The sequence below is a fragment of the Harpia harpyja genome, chromosome 3, assembly GCF_026419915.1.
Source record: "Harpia harpyja isolate bHarHar1 chromosome 3, bHarHar1 primary haplotype, whole genome shotgun sequence".
Lineage (NCBI taxonomy): Eukaryota > Metazoa > Chordata > Aves > Accipitriformes > Accipitridae > Harpia > Harpia harpyja.
Window position 1 is genome coordinate 53,158,273 of NC_068942.1, and position 16,792 is coordinate 53,175,064.

At 38.1% G+C, this 16,792-nt stretch overlaps 1 protein-coding gene across 4 annotated transcripts in view; it reads left to right on the forward strand.

Annotated features, from left to right (window-relative positions):
* The window catches only part of AKAP6 (A-kinase anchoring protein 6), a 298,890-nt gene that overhangs the window by 245,902 nt on the left and 36,196 nt on the right, over positions 1 to 16,792 (forward strand). For all 4 annotated transcript variants that reach the window (XM_052782579.1, XM_052782583.1, XM_052782582.1 and 1 more), the window contains one exon: positions 2,056 to 2,280. In XM_052782579.1, the coding sequence (XP_052638539.1) occupies positions 2,056 to 2,280 (225 nt within the window). The remainder of the gene's footprint in view (positions 1 to 2,055; positions 2,281 to 16,792) is intronic.

Here is a 16,792-nt window from a genome sequence, read left to right on the forward strand (position 1 = left end):
TTAAAAAAAATTTAAGACCCCCACTTCTCACAATGTTAAAATCAAAATATACCTCTAGATTAAGTTTTGCCATTAATTTCAGCATTTACAGAAAAATAAAATATAACTATTACAGTTTTCCTGCTAAATGCAATTTCATGAATAATAAGCAGAGTTTGATAGAGTTTTGTTTAATTTAATAAAAACCTCTGCAGAAAGTAACGGCACTAGGCATACTGTTTTAATTGGCATGATTACGTTTTAATTGGCATGAAAAAAATTAAAGACAAGGATTTTAACTTCTAACAATGGTAAAATAGAGGGATATGGTTTTTAATATTACTTTCATCTAAGGTGAACAGTGTGGAATGGAAATACATTAGAATGAAATGTCAGTGGTGCGTACAGTTTAATCTGTGAAATTTTGTCCCCTGTGCTGAATATTACTCTGTCTCAATTGCATATTAAACAACCCTATCAAGGCAGGCATTGGCATCTGCTGTGCTGACACAAATTGTGAATTAAATGAAATTGATGTCCTCTGTCGTATATTTATGAAGACGGACCATTCTCTGAAGTATTCTGTTTATGAAGAATTTATGATTGCAAACTGTTCCAGAACAAAAAAGTGGCAATAAATTCTTTTTTGTGACCCTACCCTCCAAGGGCATTGATTTCACCTCCTGCTGCTACTTTTGTTACAGCATAAAAACAATAGCTAGTGCTGGATTCCACTGAGGGTCTTCAAATTATCAATATTTGCACCATGAAAATAGAAAGGTGTTACCAAGAAAGCACGTTTTTCAGTTATGATCTCCTAAAGACGTTATTTACAGAATGCCACATAGTAGATTAATGTCTGTTGGTCTAATTTTATTCGTGTTTTAAAGCTTATTTTTGGAAGCTAACTTCATTGTTATAAATTATATTTCAGTAACTTTCTAAAGCATGTATTTTCAACAGACAGTGCTGGGACACCTAAAACTGTATCTTCATGTTACAACAATTAACCACTGCTAATTATCAGTTTAAAAGGTTATTGGATGTGATTGTCAGTGTATATTCAATATTCTACAATCAGTAACACAGATCTAGTGCTTAGAATAAGTGTCAGCCTGACAGCCTCTTATAGGTCAGATAAAACACTGCTTGGCATAGAAGCAGCAGGCAACAGCCTATCCCCCTTATGATGTTAAAGGGTTGTCTTTCAAAATACTGAAAAGGAAGGTAACTTTCTGTCCCTGGCCTCTTCAGAATATTCATTATGCTCACAGCGTCCACTATCAAAATGTTATTCAGTGGGTCTTTTATTAGAAATACTACTTTGAAAAGCTGTAGTAAATTAGTTTCATTAGTGATCAGAGGTGAATGTTTATTCTGGTCCATTATTTTTAAAGTGGATGCTTAAGATGGAGAACTTAAATCCAAATTTAGTTGCCTAAATAATTGGCCTGATGTTCAGGAACATTGAGGCTTTGCAATTTCTAGCTTATTGGTGTCTGAATGAGTTCATCCACTTTTAAAAGCAAACCAGCTGTTTTGTGACCTAACTGTTCTTGTTACAACCTCAGGGCTACAAGATTGAAAACGATGACCTGACAGTTCATACCTCAAAAAATATTTCAGTATTTCAGTGTTTCCCCCAAAACTTAGACGGTACCTTGGATAAGAGTTTGGTGAACTTAGTGCTTGTCATATTTTCTGTTGCTGCTTAGAAACCAGTAACTCTTATGGTCATAAGCGTCTGAAGCCATAGACAAATTCTGTAGAGTAACTACTTTAAAAAGTTATGTACCATTTTGTCGCCTCTGTCCATAGTTACTCTTAATAAACATTGATTTATCATGCTTCAAGCAAACTCAGTGACCCAGAGAGAACAGCGTAAGTGAGAAACAAGGATACAAAAAATGAAATTGATTGAAACAAGGAAACAAAGAATGAAATTGATTGATATTAGTTGTAATTATTAAAAAACCCACATCTCTAGTCATCTAACAGATGCTTCTTGTTGCACATTAACCTGTATATGTTTTGGTACATAAGCCTAATCTATGTTTTCTTTATCTGATGCATTAGAAAACCCTAGGAGAGAAGATCCAAGACACAATGGTAGGGCACAGTGGGTTAGGTCCACGTGACCTGCTCTCGCCTGAAAGCGGCAGCCTGGTAAGGCAGCTGGAGGTCAGGATCAAAGAGCTGAAAGGGTGGCTGAGAGATACAGAGCTTTTCATCTTCAATTCCTGTCTGAGACAAGAAAATGAAGGAACAATGAATGCTGAGAAACAACTGCAATATTTTAAGGTAATAAAAAAACAATCATAGTTTTCATAGAGAGACTCCTCTTTATGGTAGGATAAAATATTTGTCTTATACATAACATAATGCAGTGCATGTACATATGTAATCATATATTCATACTTTCACCTTCATTTATGTACTATGTGTTCATTCATGTTGATTTTATTGAATCTTTACAACAATATTTATTCCTTAGACTTTTTGCAAAAAAGAGCTTTAGAGGGCTAATCACAATGCAATTGGAAAAGCAATAGTATTCTTTCATTCTACTGAGTTTTGTCACGAAAAGCTTCACTCTGAATTTCACTCCCTACGTTGGTTAAATTAATTACTGTGTTATGTGACCATCAGTTTAATAGCCTATTTCTCTGCACATATGAGTCAAGAATAGCCTATTTGAGGTCACATTTGCAGAGGTATAAATTTAGCATACATGAGAAAACATTCAAGTTTGTGGTGAATAGATATGTGGAAAAAGACATACACACTATGAGATTTGCATTAATCTAGGCCACATCTTAAGCCTAAGCCTGAAGATTTATGGAAAGGAGGGAAAAGAATTGTAGTAACAATGCTATATTTAGATGGATGAGCTCCTTCAACTGAAGGCCAGCATTCAGCTTTGCAACTGACTTAATGGAGGTTTTATGTTTTGTTCCATTCCCCCAAAGTAGTGGGACCGTTTAGGAAAGAGGGCTATTAAGTTAGCAAACAAACCTGGCAGAACCATGCGATTTTCTTCTGTTCATAGCTATCACTTCTAAATAAACCCTCACCTAAGTCATCATTACAGGTCACTTTACTCTGCAAGTGATCTTTGACCAAAGAATAAGAAAGGAATCACGAGTAATTGTTGAGCTTTAGAGGTAAAGAGGTTTTTCTCTTCCACTAGTACATCAGGGTGTCTAGGGCAACAGCACTGTTAAGGTGATGGACAATTTATTAAATACTCACCTCAAAGGGCATGGTGCAAACACTTCTAAACATACTTTTTTATACAAGCGTTCAAGAAAACAACAGCAGAAAAATGACCGTCTTCCCAATTAGTCATTCCTTAACTCTTCCAATCATGAGGATTAGTGAGAAGGTCGTGTCAATGTAGGTAAAGTTGGTAGGGGTTTTTTCAGGTTCCTGAGCATGTCCATTTGAATGCAATTTTAAGTTTTCTTATGACATTTATATATTTTTTTTTTACTGATTTGTGGTCTTCTGCTAATGGGAAAAAAAAGTCACGCTGATTCTGTTTGTTCTATCAGCAAACTTCAAAGCTAGTGATTATCAAGGACTGTTGATAGACCTGCAAAACTTCACAGCAATAGATTCATGTTTTCCATAGGAAATGCTGGATGCTTTTTATTTCTGTGGAAAATTATGGCATTTATTCAAGCGCATAACTATGGATTTAAAAATCTAATTTCAGACAAAGTCATTCTTAAATACACATTTGTATATATATGGCTAAGACTTTTATATTTATATATGAACAGAAATTCCATAGCAATGTTACTTTTGTATTTGAAGTGTGCATAAATCTCTCAAATTAAATCTTTTAATATATATATGACATGATGTCATGCCAAGAGCTCTAGAGATGTTAAACAGGATAGTACCACCCACCATGATGTAACCAGAGTATTTCATTACTCGGTTGATTATCTATTAATTACATAAATAATACATTAATTATTTTTGAAATGGTAGCCATTAGAGTATAAAAAATAATTACCTATCAAATATGGTGAGAGCACATCACTTTGTCATATATATTAAACCATCTTTGTCTCATTAAATCTGAAATCCACTATAAGTAAGTTTTCCATTCTTCACTGATCTCCTGGGGAAGTGTATAAAAGAGAAAATGGATATAATTAACAATACTGCAATGTATAATACATATATTTGAGAAAGAACATTTAGAACATTTTCAAAAACATTAGCTATGCCACTAGTAGGAAACCTGCTGGGGTTTAGTTTGACTTACTTTCCACTTAACTTAAGAGTTTAACCTTATTACTGCTTTCACTGTGGTAAGTGAATCATTGTTTCTTAATGGAAATTTATTGTGCTGCAGCGTCCCGATTATACACATAGCCACACTACACAGAGAAACATTGTTAATAAAATAAACTCAACAATGCTGTTGATTTTCATTCTGTAATGTTATATTTTAAATTACACTTATGCCTTAGGAACCACAGTTATTTAATTTTTCAGGTGTTTTCCTTTCATTTTGCAATTGGAGGATGGATTGAATGTATAGTTCACATGCAGTTGGGACCCAAGATGAGAACAATGTGGTGGGAGGAGGAGTTGTTAAATTCAGTAGTAGGAAATTATTTTTACTTCTTTGTTTTCTTTTATAAAAAATCATGCCATATTAATTTGAGTGTTCTTTTTATTAAAGAATGTGCTACTGTGTTACTTTTCTCTTGGGATATTGCTGTGCAATAATAATACTTAGCATTTCTATAGTACTATCTAGTCAAGGAGCTGTATATGCTGTACTAACATTAATGAACTAAGCCCCACTAAACCTGTAAGATAGATATTATTATCCCCTTTTTAGAAATGAGGGAAATAAAATCCATGGAAATTAAGTGACTTTTCCAGGTTTTCACAGAAAGTCAATGGCTGTGTTAGGGTAGAACCCAGCTACAGTGACCCTAATCTTTGGTGCTAACCACAAGGCAGCCCTTCCTTCCTTCCTCTGGGTTACTTCTCGGTATGTTCCATTTTCATATGTGATGAAAAGAGACTGCTTCCTTGCATTTACCACTGTTTCTTGTTTATTTTCAAAGTTCAAATCCTGTTGAGTATGTTTGGCTGGGTTTTTTTCCATTATTATTAGCTTATTTAGATATTAGAATTACTAAAATATTATTAGTTACGGTCATTACCCAGCTTATGTAAGATCCTGTATTTCTTGGTTTTGTGGAAACTCTGTGGTATACTTTGGTCAGCCCAGTGATCTCTGTGCAACACAACGTGCAGCCGGTCTGCAGAGCCATTTTGTTACTTGTTCCACCAGCTTTCAGTGCTCCTGGCTGCCTCAGACATTTTCATATTTAGTTACGAAGGACAGGCACGAACTTTGCTTCAGTCTATAGTGACACTTGCTGGCCATTCCACAGTAGCATTAAGTGAGCTTCCAAGTGTAGCCTAACCCAGGCTCCTGTCAAGAAGGCGGAAAGAATGAACACAAGTTACCCAGCTGTAAAGGGTGAAGCGTGGGTGTCTTCATCCTGGTTTGTTTTCTTCTGTTGCAATGTGAAAAACCCATGAATCTGGACTAAGAAAATCAAGAGATTGGCTTAAAATTCATGAAATCTTCATAACTACGAACATACATTTATTTTATTTATTCATCCTTTTTATTTCTGTTCTGCCTTTTGAGTCCCTTGAGTTCGTGTTTTCTAGCTTTTCACTGAAACGATGAGGACCAGAACCAGGAACATACTTTTAAAATGAAATACAAGATTCTCAGGTAAACACATAATTCTAACAGCTGAAAGACCTAATGTCATGAGACTAATAATTGACACAACTGATTTCCTAACCTAATGATGTATGGCAATTTTGTGGGTCAGGAGAGATTTGGAGCAGGAAAGAATGAGGAGCAATAATAAAAAGAATTCACATTCTTTCATGGAAGTTTTAGTAAATTTCATTTGAGTAAGGTCTAACCAGAATTTTGTGTGCTTGGTGGCTTCTAAGTAGAAGTATTCTGCCATATTTGCTTTTATGTGTTTGGGACTTCAAAAAGCATGCTGTTTTCTCTGCAAAATGCTCATCCAAAAGATAGTAAGGGAGCCTAAATAATTAGTCATATATTTCTGTCACTTGCAATAAAACTTTTGACTTTAAGTGTTCAATATAGAGAAATGACCCATCAGCATCAAAAGGGTAGCTGTTATGTCTTTGGCTCACAGACCAGCTACTCAAGAACAAGCTTAGACTTGCGAGTATCTGTCCATCTCAGAATCCCTTCTCAATCACGTAGAACTGGGAAAGCTTCTATTGCTTTCGCTAGCAAGATTTATAAAGGATCCTGTTCTCCTCCTCCTCCAAACTGAGTTTGGAGGGGGAACAAGATTTTCCTGTTCAGAACAGGATTTTAGCAGAGGTTTTCGGCTAAATGGTGTTCTTTGGCAACAATAGTGTTGCATTTCATGTAGTTTTCTGATCTGGTTTTATTTGAAGCGGTAAGCAACATGCTATATATATTGTCATACCTGTCTCCTAAATCTGTATTTTGGCCTTTAGAAAAGAGAGACCTGATTTTCATCAGTACTGAAAGCTTGTGGTTCTCATTGACTTTAATCAATGTGTACATTAAAGAAATCAGACTGCTTATTTGTACCAAAAAAATGTTGTAATCATAGAATGGTTTAGGTTGGAAGGGACCTTAAAGATCACCTAGTTCCAACCCTCCTGCCATGGGCAGGGACACCTTCCACTAGACCAGGTTGCTCAAAGTCACATCCAACCTGGCCTTGAACACTTCCAGGGATGGGGCATCCACAACCTTTCTGGGCAACCCGTTCCTGTGCCTCACCACCCTCACAGTGAAGAATTTGTTCCTTACATCTAATCTAAATCTACCCTCTTTCAGTTTAAAGCCATTACCCCATGTCCTACCACTACATGCCCTTGTAAAAAGTTCTTCTCCATCTTTCTTGTAGGCCCCCTTTAGGTACTGGAAGGCTGCTCTAAGGTCGAGCCGGAGCCTCCCGTTCTCCAGGCTGAACAACCCCCACTCTCTCAGCCGGTCTTCATAGGAGAGGTGCTCCAGCCCTCTGATCATCTTTGTGGCCCTCCTCTGGACTCGCTCCAACAAGTCTATGCCCTTCTTATGTTGGGGGCCCCAGAGCTGGATGCAGTACTGCAGGTGAGGTCTCACCAGAGCAGAGTAGAGGGGCAGAATCACCTCCCTTGACCTGCTGGTCACATTTCTTTTGATGTAGCCCAGGATACAGTTGGCTTTCTGGGCTGCAAATGCACATTGCTGGGTCATGTTGAGCTTCTCGTCAACCAACACCCCCAAGTCCTTCTCCTCAGGGCTGGTCTCAGTCCACTCATTGTCCAGCCTGTATTTGTGCTTGGGATTGCCCCGACCCACATTCAGGACCTTGCACTTGGCTTTGTTGACCTTCATGAGGTTCGCACGGGCCCACCTCTCAAGCCTGTCAAGGTCCCTCTGGATGGCATCCCTTCCCTCCAGTGTGTAGTCAGCACCACACAGCTTGGTGTTGTCGGCAATTCCTTATCCACTGAGTGGTCCATCCATCAAATCCATGTCTCTCCAATTTAGAGACTAGGATGTCGTGTGAGACAGTGTCAAATGCTGTGCACAAGTCCAGGTAGATGACATCAGTTGCTCTTCCCTTATCCACCAACACTGTAACCCTGCCGTAGAAAGCCACCAGATTTGTCAGGCACGATTTGCTCTTAGTGAAGCCATGTTGGCTGTCACCAATCACATCCTTAGTTTCCATGTGCCTTAGCATAGTTTCCAGGAGGATCTGCTCAATGATCTTGCTGGGCACAAAGGTGAGGCTGACTGGCCTGTAGTTCCCCAGGTCTTCCTTTTTTCCCTTTTTGAAAATGGGGGTTATGTTTCTACTTTTCCAGTCAGTGGGAACTTCCACGGACTGCCACAACTTCTCAAATATGATGGATAGTGGCTTAGCAACTTCATCCGCCAGTTCCCGCAGGACCCGCAGATGCATCTCATCAGGTCCCATGGACTTGTGCACCTTTTGGTTCCTTAGATGGTCTCGAACCTGATCTTCTCCTGCAGTGGGCAGTTCTTCATTCTCCCAGTCCCTGCCTTTGCCTTCTGTGGCTTGGGCGGTGTGGCTGGAGCACTTGCCAGTGAAGACTGAGGCAAAAAGGTCATTGAATACCTCAGCCTTCTCCATATCCTGGGTAACCAGGTCTCCTCTTTCCTTCTGGAGAGGGCCCACATTTTCCCTAGTCTTCCTTTTGTCACTGATGTACCAACAGAAGCTTTTGTTGTTGCCCTCGATGAATCTGACTTTTACTGTCTGGAGTGGCTGGAATTCCTTTGTGCTGCTCTTCAGGTGCTCTCCTGCTGACCTGTGATCCCTCTCCAGGCTCTGGGCATCTATTGCTGGCACTGCCATCAAACTGGTAGGAGTGGGATGGATTGAGGTTCCCCTCCCCTGGCAACTTTAGTTTAAAGCCCTCTTCACCAGCTTGGCAAGCCTATGACCGAAAATGTTCTCCCCTTTCTCTGACAGATGGACCTTATCAGCCCCCAGTGGACCAGGTTTCTTAAAGCGCGTCCCATGGTCTAAGTAGCCAAACCCCTGGCTGTGGCAGCAGTCCCGTAACCATTTGTTGATTCACCAGATTTGACTGGCCCTTTCAAACCGCTTCCCTTTGACTGGGAGGACGGATGAAAAAACTACCTGTGCTCCAGAGACCCCTACCACCACTTCCAGGGCTCTGTAATCCTTCTTGAGACTCCTCAGACTCGTCCGGCTATATCACTGGTGCCCCCCTAAAACAACAGCAGCGGATAATAGTCAGTGGACTGTACAAGGCTTGGTAGTCTCTTGGTAGTTTTGGAAATGTTTTCCCATTTAATATTTCTAAAAGTCAATGGTCTATTGAATTCCATAGCTAGTAATATTTGTAGACATTTCTGTTTGCCTTGTAAACAGTGTAAATTATCTGATGCTTGTAACTATTTCTAATAACTAGACTCACTTAGAACTGTATTTTTTCATCTTCCACTAAATTTGTGACTGAGAATACCAGATGATGCAATGTCATTTAAAAAAAAAGTATTTCTCAGTGCCATCTCTTATTTCTCCAATGCCTAAAGCAGCAAAACTTTCAGATTAAACAATATGGGTTGCATTAGTAATTAATAATCAATCAGTTAATCAGTAGTTCTTATGATGCTTTCCATTTTAACTGAAAAGTTTGCATAAGAGTCAGCACTGCGCCTGTTACCAACAATTCAGTTAAACATAATTCTATCAAATAAAACACAAGTGAGTTTGGGAGCAAATAAGATTATGGCCAAACTGAAATCAAAGAAAAGTATTAGCTTTGAGTAAGTGTTTAGAGACTCAGAGATTGGAGAAAAGTGCTGGCTGTTCCTACAGGTGCCAGGAATCGCTTTCACTACTGCATTTTGGATCCTTTACAATTTTTGGAATGATGTTCCTGGCAGAGCTGCAATCAAAGAATTACAGAAATTCAATATGCATGTAACAAAAGTATGCAAAACAGTTTCCAATAGAAAGTCCAAAAGAAGTCAAGCAGGATTTAATCCTTTTTATACCTCTAAGATGATAAAAAAAAAGTTGTGATAATTTTAATAAATTTCTCAAAAACAGTGTGACTTCAGAGCCCTAATTCTTCTCACAGATGAAGAAATGTTTACCCAAATTTTGTTTGGATTAAATTTTAACAAACAGGAAGGCATACAGTATTAAATCTTATGCAAAACAGGTAGCATTCCAAAGTCAAATGTAGCCTGCTGCCACTTACAATGGTTTGAAGCAAACTCAGACTAGATTTACATGACCTACCATCCCAAAGCAGCGCTTCTGTAGACCACTTAAATGAGAAGCCACGTCTTTATAGTAAAGCAGCTCTGCATATTTTTTGCCAAAAATGAAGTATTTTGGCCCTAATACAATATGTAATTTTATAGCCCTAATTTGATTTTAATATACTCAAATATCAATGCTGAATACTATATATATATATATATATACACGCACACACACACAGAGACACATACACGGTACTCAAATACTCAATATACTCAAATGTATCTCAAATTTTGATTTAATATACTTATTACTTACTGAAAGAAAGTTCAGTTTGTGTTTCAAAAAGCTCTCCTTATTTAAGAGAACACTAATACAATTTACAGTTCCCATTTAGTCTTAAATATTTCATCTGAGATAGCAGCTTTAATTCCATCATCCCATTTGGACTGTGAAGCTTAAGCTGTGAATTCTCCGAGTTTTTTTTACATTCTTACTTAGTTTTTAATTAATCAAAATCTCAAAAGTAATCATAAACACTATCTGGTTGTCTAAAACCATTTTGCCCCACAAGTGATCCCTTTGCTGGGGGAAAGGAAGGGACGCAGAAAATCTAGCCACCAGGGATGGTTAGATCCAACATGCTGCAGGGTTCCACAGAGGTATCATGAAGTATCTGCATGCAGTTCTAATTCAGCAGTGGCAGTGGGCTTCTGGACTAAGATTGGGGTGTGGGATGGAGGTTACTGTAGTAACAGGAAGAACCCTGAGCTCAGCAGAGCCCAAATACAGCAATACACTGCATCCTTTGTTGGGAGAATAGCCTAGTAGCTATTTTTAGGTTACTAATTCATATTTTGCTTCCTCCTACCTCTATTTTATGTACTGTCCCCTTATTTCTGGTGTACCAAGATGATTACCCTGCAGACAGCATAGCCATTTGGTAGAGGTATGTTAAAACAGGCTAGCTTTAGATACCTACATTGCAGAGATCTTGTCTGAACTTCTTTTATAGTAATTGGGGGGGGAAGCACTTTTGGGATGCAATTAATCTGTTCTGTTATAGGCATCTGGCTACAGAGGAGATGTACTGTACCTCAGAATACCTACTTCTAAATGACTTGCTCAGGCGTCAAGTTCTCCATTAGCTCAGAAGAATCCCATTCAAGGAAACATGAGGAACGTCTTTAAGACTTGAGGGACTTGAAGATGTTGAGGCAACTGCAATCCCAGCTCAGAAAGATTTACTGCTAATATCTGTGAGGTTCTCCCACGCTAACTACAGGCTTATTTCTTTTCCAGAAAAGTTGAGCCCAAATTTCTGTCAGCTCTCCCAAATGTGCAATAGGGTGCTTATTTGAACCAGTGCCTTCTTGTTAACTGGAGCTGGTGAGAAAGAGGCAATGGGCCTCTTGTCCCTGTCTTTCTTACTGTACTGGGATGGTCTGCATTTAATTGTCATGTCATGAGTAGTCTTGTAACACTTGAGGTCTGACTCAAGCTGACTAACACAGAAGACACCCTGGCTTACAGAGAAAGCTGTCCCAGTCTGGCCATTACAAAGTAAACCTTGCAATTTCATAGTGACAACTTATAGTTCCTTTCCCAAACCCTTTGCATCAGTGACATCTGCAGACTTTGGGCTATATTTCCCCTCTCAGTCATGGCCTCTTGAAGAGTCAGATGTGGAGAAGTGAAAATAGCTGACTTGGCTCCTTTTGAGAGAACATTCTCAGTTCCATCCCTTATTATTGTCATTATCATTGAAGATATAATTGATTTTCTTCTTTTGACCAACCCAAATGACTCCTTGAAAATGTGACTGCTTATTGTCCTGCTATTGCCTTGAAGTTCTATTTACTGCAAAAACAGAAACTTTCTCCTCTGTTACTATCAACCTGGAAAGGGAAAAGGAAAATGAGAAGAAAGCCAAAGATGACAAAAGAAAAAGACAAAGAAATATGTCCCCTAAAAATAAGCCAAGATTGACTTGCACTAATTTACAGTGAGGGTTGGTACTTTGGTTGGCCTCTAAGCTTTATTTCCTTTGTTAATGCTAACATATGGAAAAACAAATACAATGTGGACTCAAAGTATAAAAGAATTAACAAAAATGCACTGTATTGTCTCCATTAAGGTCCACTTTGTACTACTGCATGTGATTATACAATTTATTCGATTGTCTATAACTGCCCCTTTGGAGCCATAGCACTGCATTTTCAGGTGCAAATCTCTCCGATATTAGTGGATTATTGATTGAATAGTGTTCTCTGGAGCCATTAAGTCCTACTAATGAGGTTTTTCTTTAATTGGTGGATCATTGACCTAGTAGACGATTGCCTAATTTTGGTTTCAGTACTGGACAGGTTTCCCGAGTTTCATCTTTGCATGCAAGTTAATAGATCATAGTCCCAATAGGGAATAGTATTATAGACTGTATTAGTACCTTTACTCACACTAAAAATAATTTCATACTGCCAGGAAACCCATTGATTTTAGTAGAATTATTTGCAGGGTAAAGTGTAATTCAGTATGAGTAAGAATAGGAGTGTAAAAAGAACGGGCCTTCAGTATACATTCTGAAGTGTTATTGCAATCCTTATCAGGTATATGATGTATCACAAGTACGAGATGTCAGTCAGAAATGGGATTTGCAGACTGGCCACGTATTACTAGAGACAGCAGAGCAGCTTAGATTATGCTTGCTGCATAAAGTCAATGGAAAAAAAAGATGTACATGGATTCCTGTCCTTTGCAGGATGATTCCCTTACTGGTCTGTTAGGAAAGTGCTGCATTTCCTCACCTCAGAATAAAACTGAAGGCCTGGCCTGTAATCTGATGGATTTTCTGTGCATTTCGCCAACAGCTGATGATGCTATACCATTTATAGTGCACCACCTTTCCCTTTATCACAGTGATGCTTATTTTCGTGTTTTGGTCACAATAAGAAGAACCTCATTACATTCTCTAGTCTAAGCTTTAGTGAAGGAAAGAAAGCCTGTTTTGTGCCCTCTTTGCTTTCATCCTGTCTAGTCTTTTTACCCCAATCCTGTTGTCCAGGCAATGGAAGAACGCTGAGCCTCTAAGACCATCATATACAAACAGTCATCTCATCCAGACTTTTGGCTTCTGACAACACTTAGCTTTTTGACTGCCGTTCACAGTTCATCTTGACCACATCACCTGCTTCTGTCCTCACCTCTAATTCTGGCCTTCTCATAGCCCTGGGACTAAACGGTGCATGTCAAAGTCATGTCTGCCTACCTTGTTGTCCTGGTTTCAGCTGGGGTAGAGTTAACTGTCTTCCCAGTAGCTGGTACGGTGCTATGTTTTGAGTTCAGTATGCGAAGAATGTTGATAACACTGATGTTTTCAGTTGTTGCTAAGTAGTGTTTAGACTAAAGTCAAGGATTTTTCAGCTTCTCATGCCCAGCCAGCGAGAAAGCTGGTGGGGCACAAGAAGTTGGGAGGGGACACAGCCAGGGCAGCTGACCCAAACTGGCCAAAGGGGTATTCCATACCACGTGACGTCCCGTCTAGTATAGGAACTGGGGAGTGGGGGTGGGGAATAGCCACTCGGGGACTAGCTGGGTGTCGATCGGCAGGTGGTGAGCAATTGCACTGCGCATCAATTGTACGTTCCAATCCTTTTATTATTGCTGTTGTCATTTTATTAGTGTTATCATTATCATTATTAGTTTCTTCTTTTCTGTTCTATTAAACCGTTCTTATCTCAACCCACAAGTTTTACTTCTTTTCCCAATTTTCTCCCCCATCCCACTGGGTGGGGGGGGAGTGAGTGAGTGGCTGCGTGGTGTCTAGTTGCTGGCTGGGGTTAAACCACGACGCTTGTACAAGAGGCAAGTTAATGGTAATTTAAAATTTGACATATTTATGCGAACACTTGCCTAAAACTTATTTATGCAAGTAAGATACTGGGGTAGGCTAGCCTCCTTCAGATACGAGTGAGCCTATGTCATCGCAGTGCTGCCTGGCCCTGGTTGATTCTGCTGCAAGTAGCTTCTCTTGGGGACTGCTAGTTTTGTCTTGAGCTGAAACCAAAAAATATGTGTCTGTGTGTATGTTTATGACTAAGATATGGCAAAAGAATGATAATAACGTTTTTATGTTTTAATGACATATCCATTCTGAGGATGCGTTGCTTTTTTGAAATAAAAGGAGGAACATCATTTCTAGAAAAGCCTGCTTGTTGTCCTTGTGCATATACAGATACACATGAAAGCATCATAATATATTTTCCTCTGTTTACCCCAGAGCAGCTCAAGCTGTACATTTTTGAATCCAGGCTAAATTTGCTTCACTGACACAAAAAAAAAGCCAAAGGAAATCTCTTTTTCCTTACTCATTAGATGTGTTTATTTTCCCTTTCCTATCATCCTGCCTGTCCTGAAGTCTCCAAAAGATTAGTCTAATTTATTTTATGTTCACTGCTTTCCCATAAAAAGGTAATACCAATGCACTGCAGGATGTTTTTTTCCTGTAATTCAGAATAGGGTAAACTCTCACTACATTTCAGAATATACCAGGCCCATTGCACAGGGACAGCAAAAATGCATGTATACCAGCTGTGGGGGAACTAGATTAAGAAAGGGAGTAAGTATAATATTAGCATCTGAACCTCAGCCTGAGGGTTACAGGTATTAATGTACAGCCATGCAAGGAAGTTTTTCGTCTAAAACCTCTTATTTAGCTCTGAGGCAGGATACAAAGTTTTAACAGTTTTAACTGTTCATTAAAGATGGCTGAAATTCTGATACCTAAAGTTTTTAGGCAATTGGAGGGGGTTTCTTGGCATCTAATGTGTGATGTATGTTAAGAAACATCTTGATTTCTTTAAAGCTGTAATTCTAAGTGAACTCCAACAACTGGAAGTAAAGTTCAGCCTAACTTATGCCTTACTTGATTTTGTAAAGTTTCCACCTGTACCTCAAGTCATTTAATCTCTTGAATTTCCACACACATTCATTTGAAACTCTGCCCAGTGTGGTGATCTAGCAAAAATTTCAAGTTTGTAATGTCCACTATAGGCAAATGAATTTTGGGGTAGTGTGATTCAGGACTCATTACAAAAGCAAAACATAGCACTGAGATTTATCCTACCTGTCTGATGCTTTCCCTACTTTTATTTTAGTGTTTTCTAGGGACAAAAAAGAAACCCTAGCAAATTGTGCTACTTCTTTCAATATTTCTCCTTTGGATCTTTTTTTGCTGGAAGGAGAACTTCTCAAACTGAATTAAAAGAGGGCACAAACCGAAGGCATTTATAAACACAAACAGTGCCAGACTAGAAAAATGGATCCTCCTGCCATCATGTCTGGCTCCTCTGTCTGAATGACTTGGCTTATCCCCTGGAACCAAGTTAACCCCAGCTTTGCAGTGTGTAGTAAATAGCTCTAAAATATTTCAGTGTGAAAATGAATCTAATTAGTGCGCTGTATGAAACATCATTAAAATAAGGCTTGGAAAGGCTATGTTGTATTTCAGTAGGGAAGATGCATTTACATCCAACACTGTTTTTCTTTTATTTTTAAAAGTTACCCTCCTGTAATTGCACACTAGTTTAGAGCTAAGATAGGAGCATCTTAACAATAATGGGCACTTTTTTACAGATTATTGCCAAAAGTGCATTCTTTATTCCAGGGAGACACTGTAATAGATACCAGCGCTTTAGTAATGATACAAGCAATCTGTAAGCTATTATAGTTTCTTTTATAGTAACTTAATCTTCATATTGTTTTATACGTCTGGAATTTTAATAGTGTTCTTAATTTATGAAGAGAAGTATATTACATATTACTAGTTACATGGGAATATGAGCTAAATAACAGACCATGGAACTATATTCTTACAAACAAATATTTTGAAGTACTTAAATGAGCATAAGGAATAGAACAAAGAAATTAAAGAATGTCATACAGATATAATAGCAGCTTTTATGGAATGAGCCCAGAAGCATCTATTCTGGATTGTTACTGGTGTTAATGCATATATTGTACTTCTAGAGAAAAATGGGGAAGAACACAGGTACTTTCAGAATGCTATTTAAAAATAAATATTTTATTTAAAATAAATATATTTACCTAATTAATACAATTTTTTGCATTAGTGATTGCAAATAAACACAAATTCTCATGTAATTTTTTAATGCTAGTGAAATGAATGAATGAATATAAGCACTTGATTATATGTAGAATGTAAGCTCCTATGTAGATTCTTGAAGCCAGTGCAAAAAATGAAGTATTTTTTCCTATTATTTCATTGCCATTTTTAATATGTATAGAAACAAGGAGTATAGTGAACTGTGCTCAGACTTGTAAGAGAGATATCGTAACACTTTGCTAAACAGTGAGTTACAGAGATATGATCAGCGTAGCAATTTAGTAGTTGTAATGCTATTAAAAGTAGGGCTTTTAAATAAAGAGAACCAGTTCGCTGTTTTGAAAGAAGTCGTATTCTACTTTAAACTGTCATTCTGTATTTCTGACTTGCAATTAGATCATATTTCTAAAATGTCAGTCCCAGATTCTGTTGTGACTGTCATCGTAATAAAATGTGACAGCAAAAATATTATATCAATACTTTTTCCATGATTAGCATTAAAGATCTCTCAAGGGTTAAGTACAAAGGTTTTCCACTGAACGGTCTGCAAGCCTTGTGCCTTTAAAATCTTTTAATATAGGCAAGACTGGTGACAACCAGGAGACAAATCTATGAACAAACCCGTTTGGAGAGAATAGTTTTGTGGTGTGTGATGTATGTTACGTAAATGAGCTTATTAGGACTCTCATCTATTTTATTATTGGTGCCCAATTTAATAGAGGCATTTAAAAAACAATATTTCTGCCTGACTCCTTGAAATGAAGAAGATACATTGATATAATTGAGAGCAAATGATTGCATGTTGTGCCATTTAATCATGTCATTTTTCAATTGCTGTTTTTTGCACTTCACTGCATACTTA